The 20688-nt window shown below is 45.7% G+C and overlaps 2 protein-coding genes across 3 annotated transcripts; one reads left to right on the top strand and one right to left on the bottom strand.

Annotated features, from left to right (window-relative positions):
* The first annotated feature begins 1015 nt into the window (after window positions 1–1015).
* On the top strand, window positions 1016–4386 carry LOC125527633 (plastidic ATP/ADP-transporter). Its single transcript, XM_048692145.2, has 5 exons — window positions 1016–1832; window positions 2038–2301; window positions 2387–2530; window positions 2610–2957; window positions 3723–4386. The coding sequence occupies exons 1-5, from the start codon at window positions 1116–1118 to the stop codon at window positions 4098–4100; spliced, it is 1851 nt and encodes a 616-aa protein (XP_048548102.2). The 5' UTR covers window positions 1016–1115; the 3' UTR covers window positions 4101–4386.
* Window positions 4387–4627: 241 nt separating this feature from the next.
* Window positions 4628–12432, bottom strand: LOC125512329 (protein argonaute PNH1). 2 transcript variants are annotated; one of them, XM_048677418.2, is made up of 21 exons: window positions 11482–12432; window positions 11131–11366; window positions 10768–11048; window positions 10553–10662; window positions 10266–10372; window positions 8668–8800; window positions 8437–8553; window positions 7730–7837; window positions 7581–7652; window positions 7356–7478; window positions 7087–7246; window positions 6856–6977; window positions 6593–6730; window positions 6375–6517; window positions 6066–6128; window positions 5887–5950; window positions 5671–5806; window positions 5486–5559; window positions 5222–5316; window positions 5085–5116; window positions 4628–4976 (listed from the first exon to the last, which is right to left on the bottom strand). In XM_048677418.2, the coding sequence occupies exons 1-21, from the start codon at window positions 11869–11871 to the stop codon at window positions 4816–4818; spliced, it is 2865 nt and encodes a 954-aa protein (XP_048533375.2). In that variant the 5' UTR covers window positions 11872–12432; the 3' UTR covers window positions 4628–4815. The 2 variants fall into 2 exon arrangements, with proteins under 2 accessions (XP_048533375.2, XP_048533377.2); XM_048677420.2 differs by having other exon boundaries at window positions 11152–11366; window positions 11482–12429.
* Window positions 12433–20688: the final 8256 nt, after the last annotated feature.

Raw genomic sequence — 20688 nt, 5'->3', positions numbered from 1 at the left:
ATTTATTTTTATTTTTATTTTCGACAAAAATTCTGATCTATTCATCTTCAATCATGGCAGTACAACGAACATCAGAAATAACAAAAATTACATCCAGATCCGTAGACCACCTAGCGGCGACTACAAGCACTAAAGCAAGCCGAAGGCGCGCCGTCGTCATTGCCCCTCCCACGCCGAAGCCAGGCAAAACTTGTTGTAGTAGACAGTCGGGAAGTCGTCGTGCTAAGGCCCCATAGGACCAACGCGACAGAATAGCAAGCGCCGCCAATGAAGAACGTAGATCGAAAGGATCCAACCTGAAAACACATGAACGTAGATGAACTACGACCAGATCCGAGCAAATCCACCAAGGACAGATCCGCCGAAGACACACCTCCACACGCCCACCAATAATGCTAGACACGCCATTCGAACGGGGGCTAGGTGGGAAGAACCTTATTCCATCTTCAGGGAGTCGCCACCGTCTCATCTTCCCGAGTAGGACACAAACTCTAACAAAACGCGAAAAAACAACTGAAAACAGAGCCCTCCCGCCGGCAAGAACCAAGATCCACCGCGCCGCTATGGCCCTAAGGTCATCGGAGACGAGGCGGACCGACGACGGCGCCGGCGAGAGGCAAAGAACCCTAGACTTTTCTTGAAGAGGAGGCAACCCGCTTGGGTGTGGTGGTCGCTGGCGAGGAGCGACACGGGCTGCGGCATTCCGGCGGGTGGCGCGGGCGGCGGTGGGTGGCAACGGCGGTGTTTATAGAAAGTTGGGGCAAAAAGAACTCTCCAATATTTCTCGTAAAGTTTATCTTCCCGTAAACTTGTGGGGTGAAGATGTAATTTTGTAGTCGTTTTTTGCCTCAATTTTTGGTAAACATCGATTATTCCAGAGACAAGGGAGGCATCTGCTAGAGATGCCCTAACCACAATTAAGGTAGGTCGGGCAATAACAATTTCGCACTAAGCCACCGGCATCTTCTCTAATCTCTCGCCAGCGGTGGCCGCGGGGCATCAGAGGAGTGGTATAAGAAAGAACCCTCCCCTGTCCAAACCCCTGCTTTGCCCGAGCCCCTCACCCTTATCTCCTCCATCCTCCATCCCGGGAATTTTCCACCTTCTCCGCCCCCATGGAGTCCGGCCTCGTCGCAAGCCACCGCCTTCGCCTCCCGGCCCTCCCCTTCGCGGCCCATGCCCACCTCCTCCGCCACCGCCGCCTCGCGGCCACGCCCCTCCGCCTCCCCACCACCCCGACCCCTCTCCGCCAGCCCGCCGCGCTCCCGCTCCGCCCCTGCCTCAGGCCTCCCCGCGCCGCCTCCGTCGCCTCCCCCGCGCCGGCGCCCGGCGATGCGCCGGACAATTCCCGCAAGTTCCTCGGCGTGGACGCACTCACGCTCAAGAAGATCGTGCCCCTGGGGCTCATGTTCTTCTGCATCCTCTTCAACTACACCATCCTGAGGGACACCAAGGACGTGCTCGTCGTCACCGCCAAGGGGAGCAGCGCCGAGATCATCCCCTTCCTCAAGACGTGGGTCAACCTCCCCATGGCCATCGGCTTCATGCTTCTCTACTCCAAGCTCGCCGACGTGCTCTCCAAGGAGGCGCTCTTCTACACCGTCATCTTCCCCTTCATCGCCTTCTTCGGCGTCTTCGGATACGTGCTCTACCCTATGCGCGACGCCATCCACCCCACGGCGCTCGCCGACCGCCTCCTCGCGTCGCTCGGCCCCAGCTTCCTGGGGCCCGTCGCCATCCTCCGCGTCTGGAGTTTCTGCCTCTTCTACGTCATGGCGGAGCTCTGGGGCAGCGTTGTCATCTCCGTCCTGTTTTGGGGATTTGCCAATCAGGTACACACAGGGAAACACTTCTCGTTCCCGAATCCTGGCTATAAGTGTGCAAAATTGTTGGGTCCTCCGCTGTTCCAAAATATTGGGAACGACTAAGTACGTGTGCATAGGAATTTATAATTTATTACTGGTTCAGAATCAGTCGCAGTAGATTGATTCTATAGCAGTTATACAGTTTCTCATGTGCCCGTACTGTTGTTTTTAGATTACTACGGTTGAAGAGGCTAAAGAGTTTTACCCACTCTTCGGGCTTGGGGCCAATGTGGCTCTCATCTTCTCTGGTCGCACGGTGAAATACTTCTCAAACATGAGGCAGAATTTGGGTCCAGGGGTGGACGGATGGGCTATATCATTGAAGGGCATGATGAGCATCGTGGTTGTACTGGGTTTCGTCATTGCCGGTATCTATTGGGGAGTGAACAAGTATGTTATTGATAAAACATCTCTGCCGGTCGAACGGAAGAAGAAGGTTAGCTTTGTTATGGTTTCTGTGATTTTACTACTTGTATATATGGAGTTTCTGTTGACGGTGCTGTACATAACCTTACTTACAGAATAAGCCAAAGCTTAGTATGGGGGAGAGTTTGAAGGTGCTGGTATCATCTCGATATGTGAGGGATCTTGCCACACTGGTCGTTGCTTATGGTATAAGCATCAACCTTGTAGAGGTGACATGGAAATCGAAATTGAAGGCACAGGTAAGTTCATCCATAAATCATGACTTACAATTTGTTCATAGACAACATAGTAGTTGACTTTTATGTTGTTCTGTTGCAGTTCCCAAGTCCTAACGAGTATTCTTCATTCATGGGCGATTTCTCAACGGCTACTGGCATAGCTACGTTTACAATGATGTTGTTAGGGAGATTAATTCTTAGAAAATTCGGGTGGGGAGTTGCAGCTACAATCACCCCTGCAGTGTTGCTTGTCACTGGAGTTGGATTCTTCTCACTGCTTTTGTTTGGCGAGCCACTCACTCCTCTTCTAGCCACGTTTGGGATGACGCCTTTGCTTGCGGCGGTCTTCGTTGGGGCACTACAGAACATTTTCAGTAAGAGTGCAAAGTACAGTTTGTTCGATCCTTGCAAAGAAATGGCGTACATTCCTTTGGATGAGGACATGAAGGTTAGTGCTGAAAGTTACTTGTTCCTAATGTAGAAAATATCTCTTCAGTTACTCATGTAATATAGTAGCGTGGGAACACACGGCAAAACCAACTAGTCATGTTTTCATACGGTTTTGGATTTCCAAGATCTGAAATCGAAATTACTAGTAACTGAAACAAAACAGAACATGCCATCAATCATGATGATTATGTAACTATGGTACTTTTGAGCTATTTTGCTGTATCAGTTTAGTACAGTTCAAAAGATACTGTAGATTTTGAGAACAGATAAGGAAGGATGTGAATAGAACATAAACTTCATTTGATATACTTGCTATATTACAAAATGAAAATCAATCATCATATGATAAAATATACATGCAAAACTGTATAGTTTGACTAGGTCTGGTTAAAAAAATAACGGTTGATCAATTCTTTGATTGTAACTAGAATTCAGTTATGTTGATATGATCATAGTATGTTTAAGTTGTTGTGCTTCATTATTTTTACTTCCAATCGTAATTTGCCTGCACACTAGAATCCTTGCTCAATGTTATCTGACAATCATCTGTACTTGTTTGTTGTTCCCTCTCCTAATGAAAAAAGGCGTGCTTTCTCTTCCTGAAAAAAACAATTATCTGTACTTAACTGTCAGAAATTTTATGATGGATATAAGAGCCTAGTATGCATTGTCTACAGGCCTTGATGCTTGCTTTAACAAATACCTGGCTGTTGTCGAATTCTCGATACTTATTTAGTAACTTCTTCTCTTGTCGTGATTATAGGTCAAAGGTAAGGCAGCAATAGATGTGGTATGCAACCCACTGGGAAAATCTGGAGGCGCCTTGATCCAGCAGTTCATGATCTTGTCATTTGGGTCTCTTGCCAACTCAACGCCGTACCTTGGAGGAATATTGCTGGTGATTGTCATCGCGTGGTTGGGCGCTGTAAGGTCCCTTGACTCGCAGTTCTCTCCCCTGGCAAAGCAAGACCTGGAGAGGGAACAGAAGCTGAAAGCAGAGGCGGTAGAAACGACGGCTCAAGTCGTTGGGACAGGGAACGGTTCCCTTCAAGAAAATGTTGCTTCCACAAACGGTACGGTCATCAAACAGTCGCAAGAACCCGAGATCACTGCCCCTGAAAAATCTGGCAAGCAGTCTTAATAAGTTTCCACCCCCAGAAATTTAGTTAGTACCGAGTTTTTGATGGAACCAAATGTTGCTTGGTTGGGCCTGCCATGGGGAGCTGCTGGGAAAGGCAGTAGAGTGATTGATAAGAAAAATAAGATGGCCTGTTCTTCTGTTGTTGTAGCATATTTTTGACTTCATGCAAGTATCTATAGCTGTTTACTGGGAGTATCTGTAGCTGTTTGGTTTGTCGCTCCGTAGATATGAAACTATTTTTCTTGATTTTTTTATATTACAATTTTGCGGAAAATCTGCTTTCACAGATCTATTAGTCCATGCTCAAAAGTTACTACTCCTACTACTTTTTTTTTGCTACTGCTTGTTATCCCTAATCTTTCTGAACACTGATCAGACAATTAATTATGAGCCTTGCCTAATTCTGGCATCAATATATGCTCAAGATCATGTGTTTCATATATGCCCAAAATACAGCACAACCCCTGCAAAGTTGAAGAAAGGAGTGCCCTTAAGAAGCATATTTGTGCACATTTTCCAGACTTGACTTTGTCAATATATAAGCTATATATTACGCAGGATTTTTTTCGCCCTCAATAAAACATCGGCCAAGTTTTTACAGGACAAGATACCTAGTTCTTCACTCTTCCCGCCCTACATATATCTAATCTAAACCTCTAACTCCTAGTGTTAGCTGGAGTATATAGCATGCCTGGGTGCTACTCTTTTCCCCTTGTCAGCAGTAGAACATCACCCTCTTCACCCTCTCTTTCACTGCCGGCATAGTCTTCATGGCGCCTCCATTCCTCCCGTTGGCATTCTTCACCGAGAGGCTATCTTGGTCCATGTAGAAACGTGCCCGGAATGCGGCTAGATGAGCGTAGTAAACAGGCGGCACTGCTCAAACAACACAACATACCAAAGGCCAAAGTTCAGATTTCTCGCCAAATTGTTACGTTGAAAGAGTTAATGTATTCAGCAGGAGCGTGAGAAGGAAGAAATTACCGACAGAAACAGATCGTGTGCAACGCACATACCTGCGACGAATTCACATAGCTAGTAAGATATTTTTCAAACTGAATAACGGAATGCAACTTTGGTTCTGAAAAAGTATCATGAATTATAGGATGGGAACAGCATACGTGTAGCAAAGGTTGTTCGTCAAAGTCTGCATTTCATCCGCCATGAAATTGTTCTCGTCCCACAGAACATGATAATGTGCTGGCTTACTGGTGCCCTGGCAATGTCACTGACATTAGCTAACTCACTATAAGATCATCTCAGCTTTAACAACATAATTATTGTACAGGCTATTCTCTGCATTTTGTACATTCAAGCCTATAATCATAGCCACGAAATATGAAATCAAGGCAATCCTTTCAAAATTCAATCGGACACGTCCTTACCTGGATTCCAGCATGGCTGCAGAGGTAGAAATCAAACTGTGTGGGATGGCATATCTTTGAATCAACAACGGTGCCTATTTTAGGCACAACCAGTGAGCAGTTATGAAAATTTATTAGGGCAAAGAAAATGTAAGTCAATAAGTGAGTTATCAATATCTTGATGATGGAAATGGCATGGCATATACCAGGCAGGATATTTCCGCTCTTGTCGGTGCTGCTTTTATCATTGTGGTTGTTTGCAAATAGTTTTGTATGGTGACGCTTTTGGACTATCACAAACGTCACTGGAGGTTGGTAATTTGGTTCTAAAGATGCACAAGCCTGAAAATATCCAAGGGGTCAATTAGGATACTTTAACGTGTAAGCATGTCAACATAATAGGTAGAACATTAGTTGACAACCTTGCGGATAGCATCTAACTCGTAAAGTAATACTTGATGGAACTGTCCTGCGCTGACACCGTCCCTGCAGAAGAAAAGAATTCGTAATTATCTGAACTTCCATACAACACAAAACTGTTGGCATTAGCAAGCCTTTTGTACCCTGCAAGAGACATCCAACATGCACAGTGAAGTACTACCTGTAGAAGATTATTCTCAATGGTTTCTGCCCTGTGGCTTTCCTGAAGGAAATTAAAAGCTCCCTGCATGAAGTTACACACAGAAAGGAAATTCATCAAGCTCATTCTGTGCATGGGAGGTCCTGATATTTTTTCAGAGAGATCCAATGATCTGAAGTTGGATGCTCTACTTAACACTTTCGCCGTGCATGATGACGGATGATCAAATGCACACATTGTTCTGTGCTTCTTTGTCGTCTCGAGTGAACTTGTGCATTATCTTTACAGATGATGTGTTATTAAGGGTGTGACTCAGTGCATGAGAAATACCTGATCATGCCTCCGGTGACAGTGCCTCGCTGAGGATCATGCCATGTTTTGTAGAGATCCTGGATGAGCTCTTGCCGATAAGCTTGAGCGCACACCAATCCAGCGTACTTTGTAACTTCTGGCCAGTCTTGAGAAGCAACAACCTGTAAAAGCACCGTATTAGAGGATATCATATGGAAACTTGGTTAAAGAGACAGCAGAGTAATGCTAAATCTTACCGCAGCAATTGATGGACTGGTGTCCTCTCTGGTTTCAGGATGCGTTACATCCGCACCAAATATTATTGTCGGTACATCACTGACCAATGGGATTCTCCGACTTACCGCGTCCAAGAGTACGGTATTTCTTCCCCCCATCTGATTTCACCAAAATTGTTAAACATGAGATATAGTGAATTGTCTCTATCATCAGAGACTAACTTACTTTCTGAACGTGAAATCTACGTGTGAAACGAAGACCATTGGTCCCAGTTAATAACTACCTTAACATTGATTTTGAGTGAGACATTCGCCAGGTATCGTTTGCAGATCTTAAATACATGCTTTGCTAAGCAGCACTGTGACATTATTCCCAATTCGGTCTCACAAATGCGCTTTATGTCACCTGAAAATTAATACTCATTATATGTGAGAAAAGCAGAAAGGACGAGCAGAGGACTGAAAAATATTTGCAACAAAGTACTGTACAATAGGAGGTGAAACTGCATCCTCACCATACAATGCACCATTGTTGTCAGGGAGGATTACCAAAAGAAGCTCAAGCTCCTTTCCCTTGGGTTTTTTCAGTGCAGCGTTATACACATGCTTAAGCGCCTGTACTGCTTGCTCTGGTCTAGCCGAATACATTGGTATAGCAGGCTCGCTGTTGAACTCCTGCAATGCCGTTTAACAAATAACAGTTACTTGAAAAAATATTGCTACTGCAACTGAAAAAAGCAAGCCTCTGTATAATATAATATACTAGCATAAATGAGAGGTATACCATGCCTAAAAGTTTACACGTTTGGGCTAACTCCTGGCAAAATCCACTGGCAGTGCTTTCTTGAACACTTCTTGAGAAGTTAATGGATGCCCAATGATTCACAGTGCATCCATTGACAACTTTCTGCAAAAATGATTTTATTTCAGTGGTGAATTGACAACTTCAGGCACAATAGTAACTCTACTACAACTGAGAAGTGATGACTTCAGCAGAGTGGATATTAACCTTGTTTTTCATGTCCCATTGGCCAACACGAGGTAAGCACTCTGACTCTTTTCCGGTATCATGATATTTTAGCTTCACACAGAAAGGCAAGTCAGGAATGAGCACAGAATAGCTGGCAATAGCAAATTGGAGAACAGCATTGATCTTACCCAGGGTGCAGGCAGAACTCTTGCTTCAATAGAGGTGAGTTTGTCGCTTATGTTTATCCCAAATTCCTTCGCATAGGGATCTTGATCATATCCATTTTTGTGAACGGTCTGAAAACAGTTGCCTTTTAGTCTTTTAGGCAATTTTGGTAGGGGCCAGACCATGTTTTATGTCACTCAATGTTGTGTAATGAAACAAAACAAGAAGAATTGGCAGCGGGCAGTGAAAATTGTACTCCTCCTATATCGGGTTTTGACTGAATTATGTTGAAGCACTGACAAAAAAACAGAGTACATGCACGTTTGGTTCATAACCGAGCTTTGCCAAGATTTTCCTGCTAAACTGTGGCAAGCTAAAAAGGGTGTGGTAAATAAATTGGTGTCCACAACTTTGGCAAAAGTATATGAGTTCGGTGACAGGTGGACAGGCTGGTAAGAAAGTGTGCCGCGACACTTACATTTGTGCCAGTAAAACAAACAGTAGCTACACACATCTGTCACTTATGTTGCAAAGTGTGGCAATGAAGCCAACAATATTCTTCAATGTACTACGCAAGGATTGAAATAAACTTGGCATGTTAATTATTGAAAACAACAAAGAAATTATTCAAAATAAATTTGGCATGATAGTATCTGAATTTCTTATGAATGGTCTCTGCAAATATTGCCAAGTTCAATCACTTTTGAGTATACCAAGAAACACTTCATACCCGTCGAATATCCATTTCCTTGTCTCCAGGCCTTTGGCATGTAACTTTCAGTAATGATGTGATCTGCTTTTCATTCAACCTCTTCTTGTATCTCTGACCTTCAACAATCTTGCAGACCTGTCAATAAGCATCTCGTGTCACACAGTATTCAGTAATAGTAAAAGCATCATGTATTGCACTGGCTGATAGGAAGTTTGGGACAGCGCGAGACTAAAGACATTAGTTACTGACCTCCATTGGTAGATAATTTGGCTTCTTTTGGTTTCCTACAAGAAGGCAGGGAAGATGTGGTTGCTTTATGGTGAAACCATACATTTCCTTGAAGTACTCTACAACCGATTTCACTTCATCGTCAATTGGGAAACTGTTATAAGAAAAAGAGCAAAGGCAGGTGCTGAAATGTTAGCCCAAGCACCACTACTTTGTTTTTTGCATGTTTAAGTACATATTTGCGTAACAGTGTAAGAAAGGATGCCAATATGCCATGCACCGTCAATACGCTATGCACTTTAGGAGTTAGGACAAGTTTGAATTAGAATAGTTTATCTAGCAATTGTTAACACATCTAACACCAAAAACTAAGGCCTCCTATGGTTTGTAGGAATTCTGTAGGAATTCCATAGTATAGGATTCCTACAGGAAAAAATCAAAGAAATCTAGCGAAGCTGTGGATGAGGCTGGCTAAGGGAGAATATCATACGGAAACCCACATTCGGTTGAAACCAGTGAAAACCACGCGAAAAAGATGTTTTAGAGTTTCGAAAAAATCTCAAAAAATATGGGATGTTAAGAGGGTGATGTTCTATTTTTTCGAGAAAATGCAAAGGGCTTTTGCATTTCATTGCATTGTATTGCCATGCAAAATTTCAAGTTCAGATACATTAGGGATGTGAGCTATCAAAAAGACAAAATCAGCATTGAATAGTGCCGAACAGTAACGTCACTAGTCATTGCTGAATTTGTCTTTTTCATAGCTCGCATCCATATGTGTTTTTACTTGAAATTTCATGTTACAATAGAACATCATCCTCTTAACATCCCATATTTCACATGACAATAGAACATCATCCTCCTATGGCTTCCACGAAGTTTTCTTTAAATGTTGGTCTCTGTATGATATTCTCCTGGCTGGCTAATGGGACGGTCATCTTTCGAACCAAGGTAAAAGGCAATTAAGTTTCATCAGATTCAGACTTACGGTCAGTGCTGAAACCAATGTCCGAACACCCCACTTAAGATAAATTCCTTTAGAGCCCTTTGGTTTGTAAGAATAGATTTCCTATTCCTATGTAGGATTGGTTCCTATCCTTCACATTTCAAAGGAAAACAAACATTAGCTTGGACCTAATGTAAAAATTCCTATCCTATGAACCAAATGACATCTCATTTGCTATAGGAACTGAGATACATGTCATCCCATTTCCTATGACTTTCCTATTCCCATGATACTTCTATCATATGAACCAAAGGAGGCCTAACTAACCGCATATAGTTTCATGTATCAACCAGTTCAATGCTCAAGTTGTTAACAAAAACTGCTGTTCATGCTACAACATATTTTAAGTATTCTATTTCTCAGAGTAGAACCATCACCAATAAGCCTGTCGAATCATTTTTCTTCCAATATTTTTAATTATTACACAAACATTCAATTGCCAGTACATAACTACAAAACATCCTGGAATAAACTGAAGTTCCCATAACATTTAATGTCCGGTCAGGTGAATTTTATGGCACTAAAACTGACAATCCTCAATTATTTGGAAAGTAAAATGGAAGGCAAAAAACAGGAACACAAGAATAGCACCAACAGAGATTTCAGAACATACATTAGCTCATGAGTTGGTTGCGCTGTCAAGCCGAAGACACGGTATTTCCGTCTTAAACTTCCCCGGTGAGTGATTTCGACCTTCAAATCGTGTAGAGCTTTCTTTATCTGCTTGACATCAAACACAACCATATAAACTAATCAGGCATCAGCCATGAAGTATTGAAAAACCACCAGTTCACAACCGAACAAGTACGAATTTCACATGGTCTTGCCTATGTAATGTAAGTAGTAGTGTATCACTAGTCTGGATATAGCACATAAGCGCAAGTGTGCAACACAATTTACCCTGACTCGGTTCGCGTCCGACAACGGCCTTGACATGACATCCTTCCCCAGGATCTGCGCCGCAAAATCGATCACCGGCAGCGGCTCGACAAATGCCGTGGACGACATGTCTGAAATCGGCACCCAGGTGTAAGCTCAGGACACACAAGGAAGCAATCAAATTGATCATCAAGAGACAGGTAGCGTTGGGACAACGAAAGCATATAGTATCTCACCGATGTTGAGTGACAATCCCATTTGGGTCGGCCGGATGCTCTGGTAGAAGCCGAACCACGACTGCAAGCCATCGCCGAGCCTCTGCGGCGTCCTAATGTCCGGCGAGTAGAACGACCGCCTTACGGAGAGGTACCTCTGGCTAGCGACTTCCCGCAGCACGACGTCGAGGACCTGTAGGCCCCCCTGCGGCTCATCGGGTTGCCGCCCCGCCATGAACTCCCGGAGGTGGCGCAGGTCGGCGCCGGCAGCGAATTTGATGGCCACCTTGTACTCCTTCTCCCTGCAGGTACAGGTAGAGGCAAACGAAATCAATTAGTCGTCCACAGAGACGGGGCGCGTTAGGGCGTACTGTGATTGCGTACGGATCGGCCGATTGTGTGTACCGGACGGTGGCGCTGGAGACGCCGTCGTCGTCGACGGCGAGGCGTATGACGAACTCTCGGGCGTCGAAGGGGAGGCGGCCGGCGGTGTAGAGGTTGCTGCGGCCGTCGTAGGCCGGGAGGCGCATGCCGAGGTCGGACGCGCGGTAGAGGCGAACCAGCTCGGCCACGATGGCCCGGCTCACGCTCCGCGACCTCACCTCCGGCGTGATCTTGACCTGCAGGACATCGAAAACACCACGCCGTGGTGGGTGTCACCGTCATGGTCACCACGGTTGCCCATGCACGGCCACGTTGTGTTCGGCGAGAGGCTAGGAGTGGCGAGCGACTTACGTCGTACTGGGTGAGGTCCTTGTCGGCGACCTCCGCGAGGAAATGGTTGGCCTTCACCACGCAGCGCGTGCCCGCCCTCCCGAACCCCGGACGGCGGCAGAGCTCGAGCCCCTTGCTCGACACCGGCGGCGGCTCCGCTGGCGCGACGGCGACAACGCCAGTGCACGCGGCAGGCACCACCGCCTCCTCCTTGCTCCGCGCCCGCGCGCCGTTGCGCCGCGGGCCGCTCGCACCGGAATTGCACTTCTTGCATCCCGCCCCCGGCGACCGCGTGGCCGCCTTGGGGTGCGCCAAGCTGCTTTGCAGCGCCTGTCTCCGCGGCGGCCCCGGGCACCCGCCAGCCGCCTTACCACCGACCACCGTCCACGGCACCTCCAAAACCTCGAGCATCCCGCCGGACGTGGCCGCCGGGAGCCGCACTCACGCAACAAGACAAAGCAGGCGGCACGCGATCAAGAATCCAGGCAGGAAGCTCGATCCGCCGTCCAGCGGGAAGTACCAGCGGGCAGAGATAGTAGAAGAAGAAAGCCAAGATTTAGCTAGCATGCGTCAATGCGGACACGACGGCACGAGCGCGGCCCGATCACCACCGGGACAGGGAGCGAGGCATTCGAGCTCCGCGCGCCATAAAAGGGAGAGGTCGGCATTGACGCGACAGCCGCAGCGCGCACGAAAAAGGGTTCGCGGCGACGACGCCCTCCGGCATTAAAATCCTTCCTTGTTCCAGTACCCAAGCGATAACTCCACCTGAGCAACGGCGTTTTTACCAAACGGAGTAGGCGTCAGCGGGGCTAGGGCGGCACTGTAAAAGGTCACGAACAGTGGCGCAGTGGGTGGGCTACAGAAAGGCGGGAGTATTTTTATGGAACGGAAGCGGGTGGCGGAGAGGAGGGGGGAGGAAGCCTCGGCGATCTCACCGAAGAAGGAATTAATATGGCGACCTGTGCCAGCGTGGTGGCCGTGGCGTCGAAAGCAGCGCCGGCCTCAGGTTGGGGTGTGTGCACGCTGTTTTCAAAGACGCACTTGTGTCATGCGATGCATCGATCTTACGGCCCCTTTCACCACGAAAATTCAAGTCGTTCCCCGAGCTCATCTACATCCGGTTGTAGCAAAAAGAACACCTTGAACTTTTTGTGGTTTATAAGATGCTCAAATGCGTGATATTGTGTAAATTTTCAGCTTGTTTGAACATTCGAGAAGCTTGTGGCAAAAAAGACAAAACCTGATATGAACAGTGTTGCTTTCAAAAATTTCTCACCCTTGGAATTTGTTTTTTCGCCACAAGCTCCTCAAATGTTTAAACAAGCTGAAATTTTGCATGAACCTCATACATTTGAACATCTTACACAAAAAATATATTTTTTATTTTGCTGCTATTTTTAAAATTTACTGTTCACACTCGGGGTGTAGATAACCATCCAGACCTGCCCATATGCAGAATAGCTATTTCCCGTTTAGATTTCTCTCCCAAAATATCATCGGAGCATGTACAACCGGGCGTCCTATATTGGCGTCAACCATCCAGACCTGCCCAGACACTCTTTGACAAAAAAAATCACTCAACCAATCATCCCAAAATGCAGCCCAACATCCGGAATAACAGGCAGCCCCATATTCAGCCTAATATGTGGGGTGGATTTGGGACGCATGGACGTGTCCATCACGTCGGATCCAACTCATTATGACCCACACCGATCCCACATACATTCATCCCTATCCGCTCTCCATACCAAACGTAGACACTTCACTTCCCTCTGTCCTCAAGCTTTTCTCTGACGAACTCCGGCCTTCTCCTGCATGACAGGCAGTGATCTGCCCCGGAGAACTCCTGATCCATTGGTCGAGACCTTGTCCCGTGTAGAGATAAGAGGAGAGGGTCGTATGCATGGCTCTCCACCGCTCCCAAGAGGAGTGCGCCCGACCGCGATAGAACTTGATACGAAGGGAATCCATTGTGTCCGGTCAAATGTCGCTTGGATCCGTCAGAGCTAGTAGCGTGAGGCGTGTGACGCCGTAACCAAGATGTGGTGGCTCAATCCCTTCGGTGCTACTGAGTCCCCATGGCGTCGGGCTCCCAGTCGGAGGTCTACACTGGCATGCCTCATGGCCCGTCCGTCGCGGACGCGCGGCGTGCCTGTGTGCGAGGAACAGCGTGCGGGAGGGTGCGGAGGCAGAGTCGCACGACACCGGTTAGGCCGCCACTTCGGTCTGTCCACGTCAATTGTAGACCTTGCCTCGATCGGTGATGTCCAGGCCGTGGGCTCCAAGGAAGAAGAGTAGGGCATGGGTGTGATGCCCCTGCCTCGACCGTGCACTAATCATATAAGCAAGCATGCATGATCAAGGCCAGAGACTCACGGGGAGATATGACAACACAACTCTAGACACAAAGACAATATAAAGTTCTATATTACAAGCGAAGGTCACGAGGACCAAATACATAAGTCAGCGAAACGATAATATCTGAGTACATACATAAATAGACAGGTTTGCCTTAAGAAGGCCGAGCAAAACAACGACAACTAGATCGAAAAGGTGCAGGCCTCCTGCCTGGGGCCTCCTATCTACTCCTGGTCGTCAGTCTCCACGTAGTAGTAGGCTCCCTCGGTATAATAGTAGTCATCGGCGGGATCAGTTGGCTCCTGGGCTCCATCATCTAATCGCAGCAATCAGGTAAAAGGGGGAAAATATAGCAAAGCAACCGTGAGTACTCATCCAAAGTACTCGCAAGACTTACATCAGATCTATGTTAAGTATGCATCAGTATCAAAGGGAATGGGCTATATCTGTGGACTATACTACAGAATTGCCAGAATAGAGGGGAAGACCTAGCCTAACGAAGACTAGCATCTTGCAGCAACAGAAGACAGTAGAGTAACTTAACATATAGTAACAAGTATATATTAGCCATGCCCAGAGATCCTTCCTCGTACACCCCATGAGAAAGCGACCACGGAGTCATCATACCAGTTTAGTATCACCAATATCCAGTTTTAGTTGTAATAGACCGGGATACAACTCCGAGCGTCTGTTACCGTGGCCACGGCTATTCGAATAAATAAATTTCCCCGCATGGGTGCACCAACTTACCCAACACGCTTGATTAACTTCGGTTGGACACACTTTTCGGGTCATATCCGGCCTCGGCTGATCGACACGCCGTAGTCCCACCTAGGCTCAACAAAGAGGTCAGCACGCCAACTACATCCTAAGTGCGAAGGGGTCATGGGCCAATCATTCTAAGCACTCCTGAGCGTTGCGCAACTGGCAGGGGACTAGACCCACCTCCTTATACAAGCGCACGCGGTTACTGTCCACCCCAGCAATCAGCCCACATCTCTGAATTGTGACATCTAAAGAGCTTTCGGAAGAATCATACGACGCCGAGTGCCCATAACTTATCCCGCGTGGTGGTTAGTGCGAAAAGGCCAGGGGCCTATCAGATCATACATCCAAACCCGTTAGTGTGTTGGGAGCTCGCGGTAACGATTAATGCTCCTATCACCCCGTCTCGCGGTCTTACGACAAGGGCCAGGTCCATCCCTCTCTAGGGCAGTCTGAAGGAAATATGCCCTAGAGGCAATAATAAATTGTTATTTATATTTCCTTATATCATGATAAATGTTTGTTATTCATGCTAGAATTGTATTAACCGGAAACTTAGTACATGTGTGAATACATAGACAAACAAAGTGTCCCTAGTATGCCTCTACTTGACTAGCTCGTTAATCAAAGATGGTTAAGTTTCCTAGCCATAGACATGTGTTGTCATTTGATGAACGGGATCACATCATTAGAGAATGATGTGATGGACAAGACCCATCCGTTAGCTTAGCACTATGATCGTTTAGTTTATTGCTATTGCTTTCTTCATGACTTATACATGTTCCTATGACTATGAGATTATGCAACTCCCGAATACTGGAAGAACACTTAGTGTGCTATCAAACATCACAACGTAACTGGGTGATTATAAATATGCTCTACACGTGTCTCCGATGGTGTTTTTTGAGTTGGCATAGATTGAGATTAGGATTTGTCACTTCGATTGTCGGAGAGGTATCTCTGGGTCCTCTCGGTAATGCACATCACTATAAGCCTTGCAAGCAATGTGGCTAATGAGTTAGTTGTGGGATGATGCATTACGGAACGAGCAAAGAGACTTGCTGGCAACGAGATTGAACTAGGTATGATGATACCCACGATCGAATCTCGGGCAAGTAACATACCGATGACAAAGGGAACAACGTATGTTTTTATGCGGTTTGACTGATAAAGATCTTCGTAGAATATGTAGGAGCCAATATGAGCATCCAGGTTCCGCTATTGGTTATTGACCGGAGATATGTCTCGGTCATGTCTACATAGTTCTCGAACCCATAGGGTCTGCACGCTTAACGTTTGATGACGATTTGTATTATGAATTATGTGATTTGATGACCGAAGTTTGTTCGGAGTCCCGGATGAGATCACGGACATGACTAGGAGTCTCGAAATGGTCGAGACATAAAGATCGATATATTGGAAGGCTATATTCGGACATCGGAAAGTTTCTGAGTGGTTCTGGTATTTTTCGGAGTACCGGAGAGTTATGGGAATTCGCCGGGGGAAGTATTGGGCCTTCATGGGCCTTAGTGGAAAGGAGAGAGCGGCCACAAGGGGAGGCCGCACCCCCCCATGGGCTGGTCCGAATTGGACTAGGGAGGGGGCGGCGCCCCCCTCTTTCCTTCTCCCTCTCCTCTCCTTCCTTCTTTTCCTACTTGGACTAGGAAAGGGGGAAACCTACTCCTACTAGGAGTAGGAATCCCCCCCTTGGGCGCGCCCCTTGAGGCCGGCCCTCCTCCTCCCCTCCTTTATAAACGGGGGAGGGGGGCATCCCATAGACACACAAGTTGATTTTTTAGCCATGTGCGGTGCCCCCCTCCACAGTTTTCCACCTCGGTCATATTGCCGTAGTGCTTAGGCGAAGCCCTGCGTCGGTAACTTCACCATCACCGTCACCACGTCGTCATGTTGATGAAACTCTTCCTCGGCCTTAGCTGGATCTAGAGTTCGAGGGACGTCACCGAGCTGAACATGTGCAGATCGCGGAGGTGCCGTGCGTTCGGTACTTGATCGGTTGGATCGCGAAGACGTTCGACTACATCAACCGCGTTACTTAATGCTTCCACTTTCGGTCTACGAGGGTACGTAGACACACTCTCCCCTCTCGTTGCTATGCATCTCCTAGATAGATCTTGCGTGATCGTAGGAATTTTTTGAAATACTACGTTCCCCAACAGTGGCATCCGAGCCAGGTCTATGTGTAGATGTTATATGCACGAGTAGAACACAAAGGAGTTGTGGGCGTGGGTATATACATATTGCTTGCCGTCACTAGTTGTTTCTTGATTTGGTGGTATTGTTGGATGAAGCGGCCCGGACCGACATTACATGATCGCGTTCATGAGACTGGTTCTACCAACGTGCTTTGCACACAGGTGGCTGGCGGGTGTCAGTTTCTCCAACTTTACTTGAATCGGATTCAATGAACAGGGTTCTTTCTGAAGATCAAAAAGCAATCACTATACCGCGTTCTGGTTTTTCATGCGTAGGTAAGAACGGTTCTTACTAAGCTCGTAGCAGCCATGTAAAACTTGCAACAACAAAGTAGAGGATGTCTAACTTTTTTTTGCAGGGCATGTTGTGATGTGATATGGTCAAGACGTGAGTATATAAATTATTGTATGAGATGATCATGTTTTGTAACACAGTTATCGGCAACTGGCAGGAGCCATATGGTTGTCTCTTTATTGTATGAAATGAAATCGCCATGTAATTGCTTTACTTTATCACTAAGCGGTAGCGATAGTCGTAGAAGCAATAGTTGGCGAGACGACAATGATGCTACAATGGAGATGAAGGTGTCAAGCCGGTGACGATGGTGATCATGACGGTGCTTTGGAGATGGAGATCAAAGGCACAAGATGATGATGGCCATATCATATCACTTATATTGATTGCATGTGATGTTTATCCTTTATGCATCTTATTTTTCTTAGTACGACGGTAGCATTATAAGATGATCTCTCACTAAATTTCAAGGTATAAGTGTTCTCTCTGAGTATGCACCGTTGCTACAGTTCGTCGTGCCGAGACACCACGTGATGATCAGGTGTGATAAGCTCTACATTCACATACAATGGGTGCAAGCCAGTTTTGCACAAGCAGAATACTCAGGTTAAACTTGACGAGCCTAGCATATGCAGATATGGCCTCGGAACACTGAGACCGAAAAGTCGAGCGTGAATCATATAGTAGATATGATCAACATAGTGATGTTCACCATTGAAAACTACTCCATCTCACGTGATGATTGGACATGGTTTAGTCGATATGGATCACGTGATCACTTAGATGATTAGAGGGATGTTTATCTAAGTGGGAGTTCTTAAGTAATATGATTAATTGAAGTTCCATTTATCATGAACTTAGTACGTGATAGTATTTTGCATGTCTATGTTATTATAGATAAATGGCCCGTGATGTTGTTCCGTTGAATTTTAATGCGTTCCTAGAGAAAGCTAAGTTGAAAGATGATGGTAGAAACTACACGGACTGGGTCTGTAACTTGAGGATTATCCTCATTGCTGCATAGAAGAATTACGTCCTGGAAGCACCGCTAGGTGCTAGGCCTGCTGTAGATGCTACTGATGACGTTAGGAACGTATGGCAGAGCAAAGCTGATGACTACTCGATAGTTCAGTGTGCCATGCTTCACGGCTTAGAACCGGGACTTCAACGATGTTTTGAACGTCATGGAGCATATGAGATGTTCCAGGAATTGAAGTTAATATTTCAATCAAATGCCCGAATTGAGAGATATGAAGTCTCCAATAAGTTCTATAGCTGCAAGATGGAGGAGAATAGTTCTGTCAATGAACATATACTCAGAATGTCAGGGTACCACTATCACTTGACTCAGCTGGGAGTTAATCTTCCGGTTGATAGTGTCATTGACAGAGTTCTTCAATCACTGCCACCAAGCTACAAAAGCTTTGTGATCAACTATAATATGCAAGGGATGGATAAGACAATTCTTGAGCTCTTCATGATGCTAAAGGCTGCGGAGATAGAAACAAGAAGGTGCATCAAGTGTTGATGGTCAACGAGACCACCAGTTTCAGGAAGAAGGGCAAAGGGAAGAAGGGCAACTTCAAGAAGAACGGCAAGCAAGTTGCCGCTCAAGTGAAGAAGCCCAAGTATGGACCTAAGCCTGAGACTGAGTGCTTCTACTGCAAAGGGACTGGTCACTGGAAGCGGAACTGCCCCAAGTATTTGGCGGATAAAAAGGATGGCAAAGTGAAAGGTATATTTAATATACATGTTATTGATGTGTACCTTACTAATGCTCGCAGTAGCGCATGGGTATTTGATACTGGTTCGGTTGCTAATATTTGCAACTCGAAACAGGGGCTATGGATTAAGCGAAGATTGGCTAAGGACAAGGTGACGATGCGCATGGGAAATGGTTCCAAAGTCGATGTGATCACCGTCGGCACGCTACCTCTACATCTACCTTCAGGGTTAGTTTTGGACCTGAATAATTGTTATTTGGTGCCAGCGTTAAGCATGAACATTATATCTGGATCTTGTTTGATGCGAGACGGTTATTCATTTAAATTAGAGAATAATGGTTGTTGTATTTATATGAGTAATATCTTTTATGGTCATGCACCCTTGATGAGTGGTATATTTTTACTAAATCTTGATAGTAGTGATACACATATTCATAGTATTGAACTCAAAAGATATAAGTTTAATAATGATAGTGCAACTTATTTGTGGCACTACCGTTTACGTCATATTGGTGTAAAGCGCATGAAGAAACTCCATGTTGATGGGCTTTTGGAATCACTTGATTATGAATCACTTGATGCTTGCGAACCATGCCTCATGTGCAAGATGATTAAGACTCCGTTCTCTGGAACAATGGAACGAGCAACAGACTTATTGGAAATAATACATACTGATGTATGTTGTCCAATGAGTGTTGATGCTCGTGGCGAGTATCATTATTTTCTGACCTTCACAGATGATTTGAGAAGATATGGGTATGTCTACTTGATGAAACATAAGTCTGAAACATTTGAAAAGTTCAAAGAATTCCAGAGTGAACTGGAAACTCGTCGTAACAAGAAAATTAAGTTTCTGCGATCTGATCGTGGAGGTGAATATTTGAGTTATGAGTTTGGTCTTCATTTGAAACAATGTAGAATAGTTTCACAACTCACGCCACCTGGAACACCACAGCGTAATGGTGTGTCCGAATGTCGTAACCGCACTTTATTAGATATGGTGCGATCTATAATGTCTCTTACTTATTTACCGCTATCGTTTTGGGGTTATGCTTTAGAGATGGCCACATTCACGTTAAATAGGGCACCATCGAAATCCGTTGAGACGACACCATATGAACTGTGGTTTGGCAAGAAACCCAAGTTGTCGTTTCTTAAAGTTTGGGGTTGCGATGCTTATGTGAAAAAGCTTCAACCTTATAAGCTCGAACCCAAATCAGAGAAATGTGTCTTCATAGGATACCCAAAGGAGACTGTTGGGTACACCTTCTATCATAGATCCATAGGCAAGATATTCGTTGCTAAGAATTGATCCTTTTTAGAGAAGAAGTTTCTCTCGAAAGAAGTGAGTGGGAGGAAAGTAGAACTTGTTGAGGTAATTGTACCTGCTCCCTTATGGGAAAGTAGTTCATCACAGAAATCAGTTCCAGTGATTCCTACAGCAATTAGTGAGGATGCTAATGATGATGATCATGAAACTTCCGATCAAGTTACTACTGAACCTCGTAGGTCAACCAGAATAAGATCCGCACCAGAGTGGTACGGTAATCCTGTTCTGGAAGTCATGTTACTTGACCATGACGAACCTACGAACTATGAGGAAGCGATGATGAGCCCAGATTCCGCAAAATGGCTTGAGGCCATGAAATCTGAGATGGGATTCATGTATGAGAACAAAGTGTGGACTTTGGTTGACTTGCCCAATGATCGGCAAGCCATAAAGAATAAATGGATAGTTCGGGTATAAGCTTCTCACAAACGAGAGCTTCTCACAACAAGCATGATGGTTTCGACAGGGAACGTCCCACCTTTGGGGACGAAACAATATCCATTGCCTCTTATTGCTTTCAAAAAATTTCTAGTGTCAACA

This window comes from Triticum urartu, chromosome 6A (assembly GCF_056163025.1).
Source record: "Triticum urartu cultivar PI428250 chromosome 6A, HENAU_Tu73, whole genome shotgun sequence".
In the NCBI taxonomy this organism is placed as follows: Eukaryota; Viridiplantae; Streptophyta; class Magnoliopsida; order Poales; family Poaceae; genus Triticum; species Triticum urartu.
This window is presented reverse-complemented; position numbering and strand designations above follow the sequence as displayed.